General features: G+C 38.6%; 1 protein-coding gene across 2 annotated transcripts in view; it reads right to left on the bottom strand.

Moving 5' to 3' along the window:
* LOC136858527 (tRNA (34-2'-O)-methyltransferase regulator WDR6) overlaps positions 1–22,434 on the bottom strand; it is a 274,003-nt gene that overhangs the window by 235,206 nt on the left and 16,363 nt on the right. For both annotated transcript variants that reach the window (XM_068225586.1, XM_068225585.1), the window contains exons 2-3: positions 10,060–10,234; positions 9,715–9,882 (exon numbers count right to left, since the gene is read on the bottom strand). In XM_068225586.1, the coding sequence (XP_068081687.1) occupies positions 9,715–9,882; positions 10,060–10,234 (343 nt within the window). The remainder of the gene's footprint in view (positions 1–9,714; positions 9,883–10,059; positions 10,235–22,434) is intronic.

Raw genomic sequence — 22,434 nt, 5'->3', positions numbered from 1 at the left:
GAGGCAGGCATGCTACCCGTGCACCACGGGGCCGGCTTCATCTGCAAAAGCCGTATCCAATTCTTTACTCATATCATTTATATATATATAAAAGAAAATATAAAGGTCCAATAATACTGCGGAATTCCCCTCTTTATGATTGCAAGAGGAGATAAATCTTCGCCTATTCTAATTCTCTGAGTTCTATTTTCTAGAAATATAGACACCCATTCCCCTTTGTTACTCCTTTTTTCCTTTTGTAACTGGGAACAGCTATTGCTTCTTGTCCACAAACTAATGTTTCAGTAGTGAGCATTTTGAAGTTCATCTCAGTCTAACCACTATTGTACAACTGATCCCCTGTCAACCTTCATCATCAATAAATTTACGAAAATGTACCTTGAATTGACTGACTGTTTCTGGTTGCGCTGATAACTTCTCTCCATGAACAGCTCGCTGCTTTATGACATACCATTTTTTTTTCAGCAATCAAGCCACCCAACACTTGCTGTGAAGTTGTTTTCATTAGGTTTTCTCTTTTCCTGAAATTTTGCATTAAATTTCAAGGCCTTTTCCTGCAAAAGCAATTCTGTTACAAGCAATCCTTTATTTCATTGCCGTGAGAGCCACAAAACAATGCTTTTCCCTACATTCCAATGTATCTTCTACTCAGTGTCTTTGTCTTTCAGTCGCTTGCTGAAACCTGTTCTGAACAACACTTCTCTATTTCTAAACAGTCTCTTTTCCAGTCCCTGATGAAAATACTTTAGACACCCATATTCCAGAGTCGCCAGCATCCACTGAAAGCACAAATGTTTTTCCTTTTAGTATCTGTCTCTTTTTTCTTTTTAAAACATGTTCACTCCTGAAATTACCCAAAGAACATTTAAACTCAGAAACACACTGAGCAAAAAACCAAACTTGAATAGAAACACTAACATGAAAATAATTTTAAAATGCTATTGCTTTTTACACAGTGCACAGTTTGTATATATTAACATTTTTATACTGTTGCATAGTGATTATAACGAGTCTGTTGTAAAGAAAAGCAAGGTGTGATTTCAGTCATCAATGTACAGTACTGTAATTCACAGGTCAATGTGTTGTTAATGTATTTGAAGCTCAATAATCTTATTTGACATTTAAATACATTACAGTATTGTATACTGTACCATGGTACTTAAAGACTCTTAATGTTTAAAAAAAAAAAAAATCCATATAATATCGAAGGTTAGATAATCAGGGCTCTACTGTACAAGAGTATCAAACTATATTAGATATAAGAATTAACCCAGAAAGCTAGTCACACCATACAATCGTACTACTGAAAAAATATCATGATAGTGTTTACAAATGGTTTATAATCTTACTGTTTTGATTTTTAAAACAACAACTACTGCCACCATACCACTATTTTGACACAAGAACACTTTCATATACTACTCACCAGCCTGGGAGTGGATTTGTAATTTCCTGCTGCAAGGACCAACTTCTAGCAACATTGGCAACACAGGACAACATAAAGGAGGAAATACAAGAGATTAATGAGTGAAAAGAATACTTTAAAAAAAAATGGAGTTGTGTAAAAAATAAAACTTTAACTATCAGTTAATAGGAATACATGAATATGACAGGCTGACATCAACACTGGCAGGGATAAAGAAGTACATTATGGTATTAATGGGAGATCTACATGCAAAAATTGGTAGTGAAAATAAAGGAAGAGAAATCCTTTTTGAGTAGAAACAGAGGTAATAGTGCATCCCACTGTAGTTGCTAGATACTAATTTTAAAAGGCTTCAAAAAGAAAATATTTTGTTTCAAAGCATCGCACATACCGATGAAAAGGGCAGAAATATGTATCATTGCAAACCATGATGACTGATGATGTTTTGTTTCATCAAATGAAAGGGTTTAAACTTCATGAAGAAAAACAATAAAGGACAGATTTCAAAATGTGAGATCTTCCAGACTTAAACTGCAATTAGTGTTGGCCCTGCTGAACTGATTAAAAGATGAATGAATCTTCTGTAGACTTCACAACTACAACATTTTGCAGAGCTTGAGAAGAAATTCAAACTAGTGAATGAACTCTGAACCTCTAAAAGAAGAGTTTATTGAGCTAATCAATTGTAAAGAACTGGAAATAGGTTACAAAATTCAGAATCAATCTAAACAAGGCAATCAATTTGCAACTAAGTCCTTATCTATCAGTATGCATTCTCTCTCTCTCTCTCAACAAAATAATGAACAATCTAGAACTGCCAATACATGTTGATATCGGTGATGCAAATACTAACAGCCTGCGTTTAAGAAAACCACCAACAAGAGATGCCATGAACTTGAGAAACAGCAACTACCAAACTTCCGGTGAATAGCAGGAATGGCAGAAGAGACTGAATGACAAATACTACCCAACAATGCCCCCTGTGAAGAAGATGCCACCACCTGGTTTCAACCTCTCTCGTAGACTATGGTCCATATTGAACAGGATTCGAACCAACCATGGGAACTGTGCAGCCTTCCACTACAAGTGGAACAGAATTTCAACACCTGAATGTGACTGCGGTGTTGAACAACAGACGATCCAGCACATCATCACCGACTGTAAGAAAAGAAAGTATAATGGCAGTGCTAGTGACTTTGCTCTCAAGACCCCAGAAATTATAGACTACATCGAAAATTTAGATATACGTATATACAAGTGTAGAGCCTACCTAAGAAAGTCACTGTATCTCTGGCTATACGCTAAATGAATAAGTATGTATTCTTCAGTTCGCTTGAAATAAACACAAAAGATTCATAAAACATACAGGAATTAGCATGCATGAACCTGCCTGGAAAGTCAAACCTAATGTGCGTGTGTGTATGTGTGCGTGTGTGTATGCATGCGTGTGAGAGAGAGAGAGAATAAAACTGTATTTGAGGTTCCGATTCCATTTATTAGATTTCTACATGAATATTACACACAGGATACAGCACGAAGTTTGCTAGTGATGTTGAAATACATTATACTGCCATCCAAACAAAATCTTTCACTCAATTTTAAACCTCTTCATAAGTCAGCAATGGACCCTCACTAACTCTTAGCACAGGTAGCAACATCTGACTCATGCATATAGAGAGCTGATTTGCCCGAAGTTCTGACAAGTGTATGAGCCTGAACAGAAAGAGAGACTGCATGCTTGTATAAACCAAATCAAACCCCATGACACCTACTTGTTTTATGACAGGCTGACATCAACACTGGCAGGGATAAAGAAGGACATTATGGTACTAATGGGAGATCTACATGCAAAAATTCGTAGTGAAAATGAAGGAAGAGAAATCCTTATGGGCAGACATGGAACATGAGAACAAAATAAGACTGGCCAGAGATTAATAGACCGGTGCAGTAATATTGGATTGGTTGTAGATGAATCACTGTTTCCATATGAGAACTGCCACAAGATCTTGCGGGTGTCACCTGATCTCCAGACAGAAAACCAAACTGATCACTTGGCAATAAGTAAAAGATGGAGACATTCACTCTTGGATGTGAGGAAAAAATGTAGAGCAAATGTACGGAGCAACCATCACCATCACCATTGCTGATATTAGATTAAAGGTGACAGCATCAGTAAAACAGACAGATGTATGAATGAAATGTTTCAACTCAGGAAAATTTGGAAAATCTGAAGTCCAAAATGAATTTAAGATACCATTGAAGAACAGATTTGAGGCCCTCACTGAATAAACAGATGAAGAGGTAAATACTAAATGGTACACTTGACTCATATGAAGAGAGAGTGGGCTACAGAGAAACAGGGAGGAAAGAACGGATATCGGATGATGTTTCGGAATCAATCCAAAAGTGAAGAGAGTGCAAGACACTGTTCCAGGGAGGCCAACAAGGAGGTTAAAGAGAAAGTGCAGAGAGATCAACAAGTGTTTACAGACCAACTGGCAACACAAGCAGAAGCATTAGCAAGAGTCAGTAACAAGAGAGTGCAAGACACTGTTCCATTCCAGCAGAACAAGAAACCAGAAATCAGCAGCAATGACAAAGTACAGGGAGGCCAACAAGGAGGTTAAGAAGAAAGTGCAGAGAGATAAATGAGTGTTTACAGACCAACTGGCAACACAAGCAGAAGCATTAGCAAGAGTCAGTAACAGCAACGAGGTATATGCCATTAATGCCATTACTAGAAAGCCAAAGAAGGCGACCTCTCAGACTGTAATAACTGGAGAGGAATAACGTTGTTCTCATGTGAGGGAAAGGTTATGCCAAGAGTGTCATAAGCAGTGTCATTGATAGGAGACTCCACCAAGAGCAAGCAGGTTTCAGAGAAGGTGGATCAGATTAACACACTAAGGCTAAACATTGAATTATTTGCTGAGTATCAAACGTCTTTGTATACACTTTTCATGGATTTTGAAAAGACCTTTGATTTTGTCAACCAGAGAAAAATTGGACGGCTAAGGAAAAGTTCAGAATACCACAAAAGAGTGTCCATCTTACACAGGCAATGTAGAATGGACATACATGTCAAATAGTACATAAAGGGAAGCTGTCTGAACCTTTTGCTGTGAAATCTGGAGTAAAACAAGAATGTCTCCTCTTTACAAAGGAAAAACTTAAATGTAACCACCTAATTAATACAAAACATAATTCCATCATTAGATGGAGCAATAAAATTCAAACATGTTTCGACTCATTTGAGCCATTTTCAGTGAAATGGGGGGGGGGATTAAAGTAATCTAAAAAATATAAGGTAAAAATGTGCTAAAAACATAATGAAGGAACAAATGAAAAACAAAAGAGACAGACGGAAATAAAAACAAAAACAATATACAATATTTGCATCACTAGATGGAGCAATAAATAAATCACGGAGACAAATTCAGTGAACAAAGGGTTAATATAAAACATAATTGAATCCAAAAAAAGTGCTAAACCTAAGAAAATAAAAGATAACAGACGGAAACAGAACAATAAGTGCTAATAGTGAGGTTGGCGAACCTCTTAGACTAAAATTTTTAGTTTGATAACAATTCAAAAACAGGACGAAATCACTGTATTGAAAATTCAGGTTGACAGTCTGTCTTTGTAGAAACACTATCCCACGAATGGCTTGGAGGGGAGCGATAAAGCTTGAGAAACCAAGTTTGAGAGGAGACAACGTGCCAGGTGATGGAAAAACTCTGATGAATTTAAAATTTTAGAATAGCAGAATTCTCAATTTCTTCCCAAATTAGCGGTCTCGTTCTCAAAGATGCTAGGTGTGTTTGCCTTATTTTAAATGGTCGGGAGGGCAGCGACAAAATTTAGAAGCTGTGTTAGAGAAGTAACAGGTGCATGGTAAACTGTAAGTGACCATAGTGGAAACCATCAATGAAGTCCCAATCTGTAATGGAAAAAAACAAGATTGTGTGAGAAACTTGGGCTGATAAATAAAAAGTGTAAAATGGGTGTGAAGAATATTTGAAAAGTGAAAGCAAATGGTGACTTTCAACAATGTCCTTATAAAAATCTTCTGCTCCTTTTGTATTTTAAAATGCTTCATGAGTTTTAAGACATCCTTTTTCTTATTCTTGCTGACCATGTTACTCTTTTGCACAGTAGCTGCTTTCTTTATTTTCTGGCTGGAGTTCTTCCTGGACTTTAGTATCTCAACCTCGGCAGGACTTCCACTATAATTTCGTGTGGCTGTTTATAGCCGAGTGCAGCCCTTGTAAGGCAGACCCTCCGATGAGGGTGGGCAGCATCTGCCATGTGTAGGTAACTGCGTCTTATTGTGGTGGAGGATAGTGTTATGTGTGGTGTGTGAGTTGCAGAGATGTTGCGGACAGCACAAACACCCAGCCCCCAGGCCACTGAAATTAACCAATGAAGGTTAAAATCCCCGACCCGGCCGGGAATCGAACCCGGGACCCTCTGAACTGAAGGCCAGTACGCTGACCATTCAGCCAACGAGTTGGACAGGACTTCCACTGTAAGTGTCTGATAATGACAACAATACCTTCTTTCTAGACTTTTCATAAGCCGTCACCCGTTAGGCAACTTAGATGGCAAAGTCCTGAGTGCACTTGACTTCAGATCCTTTGTTTCCCATTTTTATTTAGTATGCTGATGGTCCCTTAGTGTTCCAGCACTTCATAGTATTCAGTTGGTGAAAGAATTTCTTCCTTTTTGCAACAGACTTTTTCTACTCTATCAAACACTTTGTCTGGAGGCATATAGCTGTGGCTGCAAACTGGGAAGTAATGGACTAGCTTATTAAATTGCCAAATGGCCTTATCCACGCAATTCATATATACAGTGGAAGTACAGATCCTGAGGTTAGTAGTCAGGGACATGCTGCAAAAGTGGTTAACACGGGAAGGGAAAGGCCATGGCCTCTTCATGGATAATTTCTACAATTCTGTTAGCCTTACATAAGAGCTTCTCCAAAGAGCAGACCTACTGTACCGGAACTCTGCAAGCAAAGAGAATGGGTAACCCACCAGAAGTTGTAGTCAAACAGTTGAAGAGGGGTGAAGTGATCAACCGTTATACACAGGAAGGGGTATGTTGTAGTAAATGGAAAGATAAAAGAGATGTTTTCTTGATTCCCAGCGAATTTTAAGGTAATTTGGTAGAGACCACAAACAAGTGTGGACAGAAGAAAATTAAGCCCAAAATGATTGTGGAGAATAACAAACATACGAAGGATGTTGATAGGTACGTTCAGATGTTAGCCTATTATCCACAGATCTACAACTCAATTCATTGGTACAAATATCTTGGTATACATTTATTTCACATAATGCTGAATAAGGCCTATTTCCTTTACAACATGTACAGCAGAGAGAAGAAATTTGATCTCCATGATTTTCACTTGGAGATAGTTTTGAACTTGCTACCAAAAAATGAACAACCTTATGCAATTCACTTGCCAGAGTACTTGCCTAAATCCCTGAACTACAAGACGCAAAGAAAACGCTGCAAACTTTGCAGCAAAAAGTACAAAATCTTTAAGGACTCCATTTTTTACTGTTCAGCTTGCACAGGCTTTCCAGGTTTCTTCCTACCGCCTTTCTTTAAGGAATATCATGGGTATAAATAATGATTTTAGGACAAGTTCAACTTCTAGACGGTCATTCTCTTCAATTACAGTTTTACATTATTACCATTAGTTCCCTCTGTTCACTAAAGAAAGATGGATTGTTGTTACACTGATTTATCGCTTGTGTTAACTATACGGTTTCATTTTGGTTGTTATACTGATCGCTTCTATTAGCCAAAGTGTTTCATTATTGTTTGTCAAATTCTATAACAGAGACGTGTAAATATGAATACATTTATGTTTGTAATCATACTTTATGGATTTGTTTGTTTTCTGCAGTAAATAATGCACAACAATCTACCCACTCGCCTGCCACATGACACGCCTGATGATCAGTATTACATCTCGATTTCAACCACCGTGCGGATCATGCACCAGGCACATGAGTGGGCTAAGTCCATGAGTTCGACAGAACTTGTCTTACTAACAATCAAAACTTCAATTATTGCAACTTTTAAGGAGTTCCACACAAATATTTTGGTCAGGTTGGTGGGTATACGCAGTGAACATGTTAAACCTGTGATAGAAAATATCTTTGTACTTTGAAAAAAGAGCAAGTGGAAAGGCCTACAGAAATACTGAAACATTTTCTTTATGTTCAGCTCAGGTGGTAAATAACCTCTTCTAGACTTATTGCTCGAATAGTGGCTCTCTCTGCACCTATATATTTGATATCATTCTTCTGTAACTTCTTTGTCTTTAGCAGTGCTCCGGTCTCCTCCTCGGCTGTAAACTGGTAACTTTCCTGTTGCATGTCTACTGGCCAAATGTGAGTCTATCTTTGGATATCCCTGATATTGCTGGCACATAGAGGTAAAGTCTGGCTTCATTTATTCCTCAGTCTGTACCTCATTAAAACGGTATTCTCCTTAATCACACTTCTTTCTTACTACTGTGTTCTTGCATTTTGGTGATGTGATTTCCATGTACTTTAGTAAGAACTTATCCCAGTCAATTTTATTCTAACCTTTTATACAATGATGAAGTCATGATATCATCATAAGAGAGATCACCTGCTCTGCATTCTTTTCTTCCTAATGCTTTTGGGTTCACTGGTATATCTGGTAGCCCATGTGAACATGCAATAGTTGGCATTTTCTTTTCTTGTTCCTGCTGAATTTTTTAAATGCTTTTACTCTTGATCTCAACTTCCTACCACCTGGGCACTAAGTTCAGATATGCCATTTTCCAAATCACTTCTATGAACATCCATATTATAATACTGTAACATGATGGCAGGGTAGATAAATAAATAAACATGGCCCGTAGCTTCTATTATTGATTATCTACTAACCACTACTTACATACAGCACACGAGTATGCTAGTTTGCACTCGTTCTTTCTTTCTCTTTGTTCTCAATGTTCAGTCATACTAATTCACGTGGACATGTACAGTCTAAACAACTATAACACGCACATTCCTAAACCATCACTCGAGCCGTAGGACAGCTCATGATAAGTCTCACAGTTCAATATAGCAGCTGAACACTTGCGTTTGCATGCGTAGTCACACGCCCCCCACAGCAGTCTCGATTCATTGTTCCTTTGTCACTCTTCCGCACAACTATCCCTCTTCACCAGTACACACAGAGCACTCCTATGCTCCAAAGCATTAATTTTGCAGAATTCCACCGCTAGCTCTCATCGCTGACTCACCGAGTCTACACAACTGAACTGTTTCACACCTGCCTTTATAAGGAGGCCAGTCATTCCGGAATGGCACGGAAGCTGGAAACATTTACAAACCTCTCGAGATAGATGGCTCCAAGTTCATTGCTCTCACTGCTTCCATTTGGGTCCCTCGCTGTCGGAGTGAAAAAAGCCTTGTCCTTAGGCTCACCAAAGAGTAGTACAGTTGGAGGGAGAGATCGGACCCAATGGCGAGGTCACTACTACAAACGCTGGCTAGAACTGACCTGCCATTGCGAGCCTGCCTTTCACCAAGAACCCTTGGGTTTGATTCTCAGCAGGTCAGGGACTGAGGGCTGGTTTGAGGCCTATGCGGGAACAGTTGAGGAGCTATCTGATGGTGAGATAGTAGCCCTAGTGTGAAAAGCTAAGAGCAACAACCAAGAGGATCCATTGTGTCAACCTCACATCACATCAAAATCTGCAGGCCTTAGTGTTGAGCTAAGGCTCATCAGGGCTGTACTAACATGGGTTGGTTTGTTTATGTCTTTTCACCATTAAATATGTCCATAACGGTTAGCACTATTAGCTTCCATCGTCGCGGGCCTAGGTTCGATTCCCAGTACAGTCAGAAATTTAAGAATGACAGGAGATGTGGTTAAAATGGTACATACAGCTCACCTCCATTGGGGGATGTGCCCAAAAAGAGCTGCACCACCTCGGGATGAGGACACAAGTTTATTTCATTTTACCATTAAAAGTAATTCACTCTAAATTCTTTTAAAACAGCAAATATTTCAAAACAAAATATATATCTATCCTAGAAGCATGAAAATTTTGACTCTTTCCAATAAAGTAAAAGCAAAAAAAAGTGAAATTATATGAAATTCGCTGACTTAATGTGAACTTTTCCATGCTGCCCCATATATAACAGAAGAGTGTCTTGTAGGTCCATATACAGTACATACACCTACTTAAAGTACTTAAGTTTTTGATGCCAATCTTTCACAAAGGATACAATATACACTTTTCTTCACAATATGCCATATTCACTCTTTCTCTTGTCTTCCAGTTCCAGAGTAAAATGACATTGTTAGCTGTAACTAAGGCAAGGTTTATGCCACCCTTCAGCCAATGTAGGCAAAGGATCCAGTCATCTATACTCCAAGACGAAAGCAAAGTGAACCTAAAAAAAGACAAAATCACAAGTTTTGAGCTGTTAAAGGTATCCCAACCCTTAATTCTTAGTGAAGGAACCTAAAATAACATTAAAATATACAGGAATGAATCAGGTAGATCACTCATGTGAAACGGGATATAGATGAACAGTTAGTACAGCATGTACATCGTGGTGAATACTTACTGTACTCTCTGTGACAGGTCCAGAGCGAAAATTTTCAGGAGTCTTCCTCCAAATACTGCAATGTGTTTATCTGATCCTGGACAAATACCATGGACTTTCTGGCCATGAAAGATACTAATTTTTTTCTTCAACTCTGCAGAAGAAACTTCATAAATGTAGAGAGTACCACCCATTCCTGGAAAATTAATGGCAATAACTGAGTACTTCTGTTTCTAACTTGAAAATACAATTAACTGAGGGTAATAAAATCATGACTGTGTTGAGTGACAGAAAAGTACTCTGAGGTTTATTGTCCGCTTCAAAAGGATCTGAAAAACCCCTAAAATTACAATATTAGGCCTGTACTTCCTCACAATAGTAACTTTCATCATTTAACAAAGAGCTCCAGTTAGAGTCTCACCTACTCATGATTTTAAGCATGATAAAAGCATCGAAGTTCTTGTCAATAGTTTCCTATTTGATTATACGATTTACAAGCAAGCAGTTTTATGTGGAATCAGAGTCAGAGATGTATGACATTTTATAGAAGAAATCTGCCAGAATTCGAACGATGACCACCTTGGTGAGAAGGCATGGACATCTTTTGACTACCATGTCATTTAACAAGATATGGAAAGAAACCTTGTTACCTAATGGAAAGTTGAAGGAATGAAATGAAATCAAAACTGTGTGTTGCAAAATTCTGGAGTATAACTATTATAACTCAATGAGAGTAGCAACATCGATCAATCAGATTTCTGCGAGATCGAGCGGGCCTTTGGATTGTTTTGGTCATGCACAGTTCAGTTAAGTACAGGTCCTTGTAACTCGCACAGATCCTATGCTTCCGATGACCCCGCTCGGACTGAGTACTTCAGGCTCCATTCGCCCAGCACACTGTTGTACATCACCGAACCACACGTGACAAATACCGGAGCTCCTATTGGTAGAAACATTTCCCGATTACCTGCAATTGCTATTGGTCGATTTCAAGTTGAAAATTCTCGTCCAATTGGTTCGTTTATCGCTTTGATGACCACGTGTGAGACCAGTTTACTTCATCATCTTTGTTTATCTTGTTTCAAACTCTTCGGGTGTATTGCAGTGAAATCTTAAGTGGAATTCCTTGATTGAAGAAGCACAAGATATTTGAGGTAAGAATCCCTATTATTCTCATTTTATTAACCTCCTGAGGCCAGAACATGAAAAGCATATCACACCAAGGTAAATGAAATTCCAAAAAATTGGAACACAAACTTATAGGCCTATTCAATTTCTATTTATTTTATTGTTTAAAATATTTTTTGCACGATATTTGATTCTATTTTAAACAGGGTCCTCTTAAAAGGACACAGGAGTTGATGATTGATAGCTGCTTCTGTTACCAAAAATATCATTTTTTAAAGCTTTTTTAGCATGGTGGTTGATAAGAGAGTTGTATAGGCCTGCTTGAAACAGACACCTTAAAATTCAGTTGATGTAATGTTACATTATTCCTGATAAGTCACTATCATTTTGAGGGTATTGAAATTAGCAGTAAAAATACAAACTGATGACAGTGCCCTTAATTATTTTCTATTTCTTTTCAAGCCCCAGACCATCCATGAAAAGTGCCAAATTTGTGGGATATACACCGATAGCGAAAAGGTCCGGCAGCAGGGAATCACCATTTTTGTGTTGCTAGACGTGATATTTGCAGAGAGTGGCTGGACATTGTGGGAATTCAAAGGTTGCAGCAGCTGAGGAGCTGCACTATGTGTTCAAGACATTTTTGCTGCTCCAGGACTGCTATTAAAGAGGCTGTCCCAGATAGAAGTAATTATTATCATTATTAATGTTCATAGTACTGTGACCTATCAAATTTTTCTGTGGCTCATTTCAAATTGCTCTCCAGAGGTAATTATGATAGATTCATCAGTGGCAGACGAGGGGGAACCTCGCTTCTCATAATGAAAATTACTATAATGTCCGTCATCCCTAGTCTTGCCTTACCTACTACGTTGAAATTCGTACATCTCTTAGAGGCAGAGTGTAGCTGAAATTCCTAATATTTGAATGTACCATTTTTAATTTTTGTCCATGTTCTTCTCAGCATGTAGGGATCTTCATTTGGAGTCAGTGAATATCAAATTTGCAATAAGAGTAAGATTTTCTTCATTAATTTCAACCAAACGTGAACAGAACAAAAACAGTCCTTTAATATCCCTCAGTACAGTCAAGTGCTGAACGAATTTAGGTGAAGAACGAGCTCAATGTAATTTTATTCTTTTTTTCCTACCTTAAGAACCATAGAGGGACCATAAGAACCATACATGTTTATGAATGAATGATGAAGTAATGAGATTTGAAAATCAATACCCTGCATTCACTGTAGTAGGGTAAGAAAAAATTCATACCGTACTTAGTGGGTTTTTTTCTTTTTCATATAGATGTACCTCGACATGAATCTGGTCCTCGGCCAGGTCCTTCAGCTGCTACGAGTGCTGCTGCTGCTGCTCCCACCATCTCCACTCCTACTGCTACTACTTCTACTACTACCACTTGTAGTATTGCTGTTTCTACTACTACTGCCAAAGGTGATACTGTTGAACTCTTATCAAAATGCTTAATTTCTTTTCCTACAGGCATTGGCAAGACTTACTTCAAAGAGTTAGAATCTCGAGTCAGAACTATGAGTAGGCTAGTGATCAAAAAGTTTGTTCCCTCATGTTTAATGCAGTTTCTTTGTCCGCTGGGCTTCATTACAATGTGACTTTGGATTAAATTGATGGGTACAAAGATTGTGGACACCTAGGACTTACCAACAGATTTGCTGATCATGCCGTGTTCGTGGTTAGAGGCAACCTGTTGCTTAATTTTCTGCAGAGGCACTGAGAAACTCAAAGTCTTGATAAAGGATGTCACTCGTGCTTTGCAGAAAACTGGGTTGGAAATTGTGGCAATTCAGTGTGACCGGGGTCCCACGAACAGCAGGGCAATACGGGAGCTGTGCAGTGAGACTTGCTCTGACCATACTGGTCTGTTCTTCATAGTGGGAGGGAAGGAGATTGTTACAATCTTTGACCCTCCCCACCTTCTGAAGACGACAAAAAATAACCTGTTTCACCATGGAGTGTTTTATTAACCTGGGAAGAAATGGAAACATCTAGTCAGATTGTTCGAATATGACTCACAGAGGACATTCCATTTTGTCACAGGCTCACAAAAGACCCCATTCAGCACACAGGTTATAGGGCCATACAAGTGAAATTTGCAGCCCAAGTATTCAGTCGTGCAGTGGCAATTGCTACTGAATCATTGTTGGATGTCCAAGCCAGAGCCAGTGGAAAGAATTCTGAACATCACCCCATTTTTGAAAAAGACGCCAAATACCTCAGGGAGTTTTGTGGTGTCATGGACCAGCTCTTTGGTAGCTTTAATGGCTATACAGAATTCCCCAAAGATGGCAAAATGTTGCGATGCTGTCTTTCTACGAATTTAGCTCATTCAAAATTTTGGTTGGAAATGATTCGAAAGATATCGAAATGGAATTTTGGAAATTTAAATAACTAAGTTAAAGAAGGTTGGATTAATGATATTCATGCTGTTCAAATGCTGTGGAGAAGGCTTTCACAGCATAAGGGTATTCAGAAACGTAGCATCTGGAATCTGAACCAAGATCCCCTCGAAAATCTTTTTCGTGCCATTCGACATCATGGGTGTCAGAACACCCACCCTAACTGCTGGCAATTTGTACCAGCAAGGCCAGCATCGACAATAATCTTCTCAGTTCCAGTCGTAGGGAGAGGGGGAACTGTATGGATAATGGAGATGATATCCTGAGTGATCTATCTCTTTTTCTGTCTGGAATTAGAACACAGTGGAATTGTAACACCACTTCATTCCACAGTGAGCTTCGCTGCTATTAAAGTTGGTCGGAACCCTTGATAATGCCGAACGCAGTCTTTGGTGATTTTTTTTTACAATTGGCTTTACGTCACACTGACACAGATAGGTCTTATGGTGACAATGGGATAGGATAGGCCTACGACTGGGAAGCGGCCGTGGCCTTAATTAAGGTATAGCCCCAGCATTTGCCTGGTGTGAAAATGGGAAAGCACGGAAAATATCGTCAGGTTTGCCGACAGTGGTTTCGAATCCACTATCTCACGAATGCAAGCTCACAGATGCACGCCCCTAACCACATGGCAAACTTGCCCGGTTTTGGCAAAATTAACATGATTTGTAAAGCGGCCGTGAAAGCCTCAATTGCTAAGTAGTAAATAAAGCTAGGAAGTTACAACACAGAAAGTTGATTTAAAGTAATATTTCTTTTGCTGAGGAGTTGAAGAAGCCACCTTCATTTTCATTACATTGCTAGTATTGATTATGATAATACTGTCATGTCCATTCTGCCCTTATGGAACTCTTCACAGCTTCATCACCATAATGAAAAATGAAATTCATTAGTGAAATGGATTGAACTTTTAAAAGTCATTGCTCTTCTATGCAGACAGTGATATATATATCCCTTAAAAAGAATCTTCCCTGCCTGAGTGGATTTTATTCATTGTAAAGAGTTGTTATGAAGAACTATTGAGGTACAGTAATCTCTTATTCTCTTCAGCCTTTGGACTGTAATTGTTGCTTCACTAATATTGTTATTGTTCAGTTTACATCTCAGTGTATAAATGGAATATTGGTGAGGGAACTGAGTCATTTAAAACTCTGTCTAAACAGTGATAGGAGCCATATCTTACTGAAACTTCCGCCATGGCTCAGACAGCAGCCTCTCACCGCTAGGTTCTGTGGTTCAAATCCTGGTCACTCCATGTGAGATTTGTGCTGGACAAAGCGGAGGAGGGACAGGTTTTTCTCCGGGTACTCCAGTTTTCCCTGTCATATTTCATTCCAGCAACACTCTCCAATACCATTTTATTTCATTTGTCAGTCAATCATTGCCCAGAGGAATGAGACAGACTTCAGCAGCTGGCACGATTCCTATTCTCGCCGCTAGATAGGAGCTTCATTCATTCCATTCCTGACCTGGTCAGACAACTGGAAACAGGCTGTGGATTTTCAATATTCAGACAGGCTGTAATACTCGGTAAGCAGCAGTAATCCCATATATGGGAGATGAGTGGCAGCAGAAGACACAAAGTACATCACAACAAACAATGGTCAATATAATGTTATTGTTGATCAATTTTATCTTTCGATATTGTACGCCTTCACATTCAGTTTTCTTCCCACTCTGTGATATTAGGGCATCTAATGTAACTGGAGTCGCACTTCCTTTCATGACTCCCTCTAGTCTTCTTCATGCGATTGTTCCTTTACGATTTTTTCTCATTTTTATAATTATCTTCACAATTTTCTTCATCGATATGGACCAATGAACATGCGTTTTTACACCTTAAAACAATCAACAAAAACCATGGCCAGTTAAAACGACTGAACAATATTTCTATGTTGGCAATGCTTGGTGCGGATATGGACTAAGCAACAAAAGTCTAAATTCATGAATTTCCTTATGACAGTTGTCCCACTGTGGGGATAGGGAGGGGGGGCAGTAGAATAACACCTACGGCATCCCCTGTGTAATGTAACTACGTTACGAACATAATTATTGAAACTTAAATTTTCCACTGATAAACTGCTGTATTCAATTTATGTGTCTGGATGGCATATCTACATTTATCGTGTTTCAAAATGTGTTTGGACATCGACTTGTCTTGTGTGCGAACTCTTCCGCCAGGGTGCGCGTATTTCGCCCAGGTCAAATGTTTCTGCAGTCAATTACTTGAAGCGTTGTCTGTCTGCCACTGGACTTGGCTGAGAGCAGATGTATTACGCCGCCATGACTCGAGGCACGATGGTAAAGATGAAGGTCACACCAACTGGAGTCAGATAGAACTCCTTGTGACATCCCACTAAGGGATAGTATTCGACAATAAAGGGAACAACAAATTGTGTTTCTTTTAGTTATGTACACTACCAGTCAAAAATTTTCGATCACCTATCACAACTATGGATTTGTGGTTAAAACCGAGATGTAGTTTTAAATAATCTATCATAGCCCTGTTCTGATAATAAAACAAGCATAAACATGTAAAGACGGAACGACTCTGTTGTGTATTTGACCGGTTCTCCGCATGGAGGGTCGCTGATGAGTAACCACAACAACACTGACGTGTTTTTACCCAAGACGTGTCCACTAGAATAGGCCTCATTCCTTCAGCTGTCTGTGTAGCAAGCATTCTACATTAGTTGTCAGTACACTGTGTGCAGCTAGCAGTGTGTTTGTGTATCTGATCAGGTGCATACCATATTACCTCCAAATAGGATGGAAGCAGGAGATTGGAATTGAAACAACGTGCTGTAATTGTAGCTCTGCATCACGAAAGGTATTCTAGTAAGACAATAGCAACAAATGTTGGCGTAGCCCAATCTACAGTGGTGTATACCTTGCAGCGGTTCAAGCAAACCAGTGCCAATGCAAGTGTTTCGCAATCTGGAAGACCCCGTGTAACATCATACAGGGAAGATGAGTTCATATGTGTACAGAGTAAACGTCAGAGTACGGCACCTGAAATTCGCGAGGAAGTCAATAATATGCGAGCTGCTCCAATCTCTGTCTCAACAGTGCAACGCCGTCTTCGTGAACGAGGTTTAAAGGAATGCATAGCGGCCAAAAAACTTTTATTACGGACACAAAATAAGGTGAAAAGAATGCAATGGGCGCAGCAACATAAAAACTGGAGCGTGCAACAATGGTCCAAGGTGTTATTCACGGATGAATCGAAGTTTGAAGTATTTGGGAGCCATCGTCGAATGTTTGTTCGTCGACTTCGTGGAGAACGTATGAAGAGTCAGTGTGTGACACCTACGGTGAAGCATGGTGGAGGGTCGGTTATGGTGTGGGGATGTTTTGCGGGTGATAAAGTCGGTGATCTAGTGCGAATTAATGGAACATTAAAGAAGGAAGGATATCACAGGATACTGATCAACAATGCAGTTCCCTCTGGCAAGAGGCTTATTGGTCGTGGGTTTGTTCTGCAGAAGGACAATGACCCCAAACATTCTTCTAAATTGTGTAGAGGGTATGTCAATAGAAAAGAGAAATGTGGGGAACTGAAAAATATGATTTGGCCAAGTCAGTCAACAGACTTAAATCCCAATGAACTGTTATGGGATGAATTTGACAGGGAGGTCCAAAAACTGAGGTCAACTAATGTTGAAGAGCTATGGAACAATTTACAGAGCTGCTGGACTGAAATATCTACACAAACACTACAAAATCTTATTTCCAGAATGCCAAGAGTTTGTGCAGCTGTTCGGAGGGCAAAGGGTGGATACTTTGAAGAGGCTAAAATATAAACCATATTGTATTCTACTTAATGATAGAGAGAGAAAATATATATTTTGTTGGTCTATTTAGTTTTTACGATGTGTTTGTACATTGAAATAAAGTATCTAGTATGGTGCATAGGTGATCGAAAACTTTTGACCGGTAGTGTAGTTTTGTTAATTTCTTGTTTATTTAGGAAGGGTGATTTTCTCACTGCACAGGTCCACATGTGGTAGGTTGCTGTGGTATACCTCACAAATGTTGTAAGTACCCATATATTTAATATTTTTGGGTCATGTAATTTTATCAGGGGCTGCCTGGCCGAGGTGGTAAAAGCGTGCTTGGTTTGCCCACAAGGACGTGGGTTCGAATCCCCGTCAGGAAGTCATAAAATTTAAGAAACAAGATTTCCACTTCTGAAGGTGCATATGGCCCTGAGGTTCACTCAGCCTACACCAAAAATGAGTACCAGGTTAATTCCTGGGGGCAAAGGCGGCCGGGCGTAGAGCTAACCACTCTACCCCCATCACATGCTACGGTTAACAATGGTGGAAGCCTTTACCTTCCACTCCTCCGAGGGCCTTCATGGCCTGTATGGAGATGACTTTGACTTTGTCATGTAATTTTATCTTACTATGCATCATTTAAATTTTTCTTCCGGTATTTTTGGTGAGATATTTTGATTTTGAGTGCCCTCTCTATGACACTGTTGGAGTGCCATTTTGTTGATTTTAAAATGTCTTGTACATTGTCGTGGTCTGTAATTTGAAATTTATTCCACTTATCTAAATTTTACCTTTCTCTCTTATTACCATTTCGGTTGTTTATTAGTGATTTCTTGAATTATTTTGTTTGGTGTTTGGGTTTTAACTATTATTTCACTTGTGTATTTTTCGATTTGGTATTCCTCGCCCTCATTCTTTTGGGTTTTTATTTTCTTCTTTCGGTTGTGGTTTTGTTGATTATTATATTTTGATACCATAATATCCTTTGTGTGGATCTCGTGCACTGTGTAAATCACCATTTGCTTCCTTTTTTCTTCTTAGTTTAAAATTTATTATTATTATTTCATTGGATAAATTTTAATTTCTCTAGGATGTTTAAAACCTTTCATTTTTCTTAAATTATGGTTACATTCTGGTAACTAATTGTTTGTTTTTAATATAAGGTTACATAATTCAAAAACATTATCTAATCTTTTGGGACATCTTAAATATTAAGACATTGTCATTCCACATCAGTATTTTAATATTATAACTATGGCATTCAAAAAGGGTGATATTTATATTAATACTTGTAATTACATGGGGATTTATCGTGTTTCTAGTGGAGTGTTTCACACATTTATTTTCTTTTCTTTGATTTTACATTGTTGTGTGTATACCCCAACCCCCCTCCATTTTGCATGATGGCATAAATATTTTATTGTTACCTGACCTTGATCTTCCTTGTTCTCAAGTAGGGAAGCTGATCTTTTTTGTTTTCTGGGGATGGGTGGTTGTTGATACTCAGTGTATGGATCCCTGAGTTTGGTACATGGAGTTCCAAATTATTTTCCATCCATGTAATTTTAACCTTGCCTGTTTTGTGATCCTTCTGGTTCTATTCTTGGAGTTGTTTGTTTGATCTGTGATTGATTTTTTTAATATTTTGGGGGTCTGATTTCGTGGGTTAATATTTATCTTCATGGTGGTCCTTACTCCCTTGTTTTATTGTGCTGTTTCATTTGACCTATGTTTAATGTTATGTTTTTCCTTGTGTGTTTATCCTTCCACTGGGAATTAGTATAAATCCTTCACGTTGATTCACCCATGACTTTTTTTTAATCAAACTTAAATTCATGAAATTACATTAAATTTTAATTTTTTAAAACTAAATTAAGTACTTGGTGCACCAATTTAAAAGTTGTTACTCTAGTAATATATTTTCAAATTACTATATTTTATTTTGTCCCCAAAGGTTTACTTATTCACAAAGGTTATTCTTCTTTTCACACAAAGTTAACTTGTTGTATTCACTTTACTAAAATTAGTTATAATGTTCATTTTAAAATGAAAATGTGTAATCATTCAGTAATTAGCTCTGCACTGTCCTCGTGATCATGTTCCTTTTTTTTTAATGGGGGTGGGTTTTCAGCTCTCTTCCCAACGGACTCTTAACTTCTGGGTAAGTTTATTTCTGTTTGGTACGTGTTCACATATTTGCTTGTTTACCCTGTCCGTCCCTCCTTCTTGTAATTCCGATGGTGTTTGGTGAGTGTAACGCCATGGCTGTTATATGGGGTTATGTTACACCTACAATTAAAATTATAAGTACAAAAGTTCCACCTTTTCAATTCAAATTCAAGTCAAGTGGGTTACTTTACAGAAGAAACATTTATTAGGTACTAGTTTCGACCCATTATCAGGGTCATCAGCCAAAAGTACGAGTTGTACAATGTATCAAATAGTTCATAGAAATTTTGAAAAAGTTGCAAAAACATAGTGGATTTGTCACTATAAAGATGAAGAAGAAATAATCTCAATTGTGGTAAAAGTTTCAGATAATGCATAAATTAATGCACTTAGCTGTCGTTCAGAGAAGAACTCAAGATGCAAGATGATCAATTTGGATGTTCAAGAATCCTGAAACTGTAATTCTTTGGTTATGAAGTTCTGACATCTTGCGCTGTGATGTGTTGGACATATTGCACAACTTATGGATACTGAAGAATCTTTAAGAGTTGTGAATCACTCGTTATGAAGTTCTAACAGCTGTATGTCATCAAAGGTAATAGTGGTGTTGAGAAAACAATTTATATTTCTTTACGTTGCAACTGCCTGACGTAAGAAGCGACTAAAAACGCCCCCGGGGGGCTCTGAATTTGGGAGCTTGGGTGGGTGACCACGGAGCCCTTAGGTGAATCCTGGCATTGCTGCCACTTACTTGTGCCAGACTCCTCACCTTCATCTATCCGATCCAATCTACCTCGGTCACCTCCTGTTCTTTTCTGACCCTGACTGTATTACATACGGAGGCCTAGGGAGTCTTATTTTCACGCCCTTTGGCCCTGGTTTTTCTTAGGTCGATGCCGTCACTTTTCGTAGCATCGGCGCCCTTCCATTTTTTCTGTCTGATTACTAATATACACAGAGGTTGCCTAGTTGTACTTCCTCTTAAAACAATAATCACCACCACCAGCACTCTTATCATAATTGGTACAGTAAAACTGAATAAGACATAAATGATCGGAAATTGCATTCTCTATAACTTTTCAATAGGACCAATAACAGATGTTTAAAAATTAAATTATAGGCTTCTTCCGCTAAACTACCGTATCATCGAGGGTGAGTAAAATTATTTATAGCCTAGATTGTTGTGCCTTATTCCCTGATGTAAAATACCAATTTTCATAAAATTCTGTTCAGCCATTTTCTCGTGATGCCTGTACGTACATACAGAGAGACAGAAATGATGGAAAATTAAAAAAGTTTATTTTCTTGATACTGTGGACACGAGCGATACAGGTAGATGTATGATTAAGATAATTTTAGCATGGACATGTTTCTGGGCCTGGGGTCTATCTGAAATCAGCATAATCAATTTAACATAGAAAGAAAACAAACAGCGTAGTAACCAGGCAACTGGTGTTTGTCTCCCATCTATATAAGTCTTCATCATCTTCTCCTATGTTACTAAATTGGTTTCATTCCTCCCCTGAAGTGGGAGGCGGGCCTCTTAGTGACACCGTCTCTCAGACAAGGAGATTTGTGGTGAAGGTGAGAGGTTTGGTGACCATGACGTATATTAGGAACTGTCCTGGCATTCACCTTAGTGCAGGCGAAAGGAAAACCATTCTCAGGATAGACAATGGTAGGGGAACATCCGCTTTCTGTGTCCCGAATGCACAGGTGTAGAACCATGGTAGAGCCATAGCCATCCCTCCTCTGCTCGGTTGGCCGGTCAGAGTACAGTTCTGTCGAACCACGGACCAGCCTACTCTACAACCACTGAAAGATTTCTGCCTTCGATATACAGTAAGTACAAATGGCACTGTGCCTGAAGTAAGTTTCCGCTGTCTTCGACTGGCGTTTCGTCTAGGTCACAGCAAAGCCCCTTCCACACAGTGATGTCGCGGAAGGTAGCAGCATATTGTTCATAATACTGTACATAAATTAGCAACTAATTCCTTGGACGTAGATCTTAATAGGTGGAGCTAACTTATGGCATGGCATGGCAATGTTTTGTGCTGGATCAGCTACCTTATTGTTGTGCATAGATGAGAATGCTACATATTTCTTTCAATTTATTGGAATTCCTCTTCTGTGTATGGACTGAAAGGATGCATTATTTGCACCTCATGCAGGTTGTAAGAGGCTAGTAAGAGGGGAATAATCACAGAATCTGTAATCGCTCTCTCATCTTTTAAGCCCATAAACATATTCACGATTCTATCCTTTTCCGTGTAGCAGAGAAATTTAGATATATCTTACTTTCACATGAAATAGAACATTTTTAAGTAATGTAAACAGTGCAGAACAATAAGTACAAGGAATGCATACACATTTGTGGCCTGACATTGTTTATCATCTTAATGTAGATGATTGATTGAATGATGTGTTGTGTTTTGGTGCAATATGTAGGAACAGAATATATGCTATCACGTCTTGGTTTCTTCAAACACTACTCTGCCAGAGACTTGCCATCCTCTAGCAGATACAAAAGAAGTACAAATCTCAATATTTCTCAGTGTGTGGCCCCAGGAGCCTCATTTGACAGACTCTTCTTTCTTTATTCATGTCAGAAGTATGAAGCTTACAGATATTAAAAAAACAACATGATATCTACATTCCTACTACACAAATATACAGGTCTATTATACAGTCACAGTATAAAAAATAAAAAAAAAACATGGTATCTACATTCCTACTATACAAACTATACAAATATACAGGGTGTTCGAGAAGTCCCCGTACCCCTAGTTTCATACAATTCATATTATAGTGGAGTACTTACATATAAAAACTATGAATCCAGGGAATCTGTATGTGCACCATCATGCCTTACACAGAGTTCTATCCATCTCC

The sequence above is a fragment of the Anabrus simplex genome, chromosome 1 (assembly GCF_040414725.1).
Source record: "Anabrus simplex isolate iqAnaSimp1 chromosome 1, ASM4041472v1, whole genome shotgun sequence".
Classification (NCBI taxonomy): Eukaryota; Metazoa; Arthropoda; class Insecta; order Orthoptera; family Tettigoniidae; genus Anabrus; species Anabrus simplex.
The sequence above is the reverse complement of the archived record's forward strand: the minus strand, read 5'-3'. Positions and strand labels throughout refer to the sequence as shown.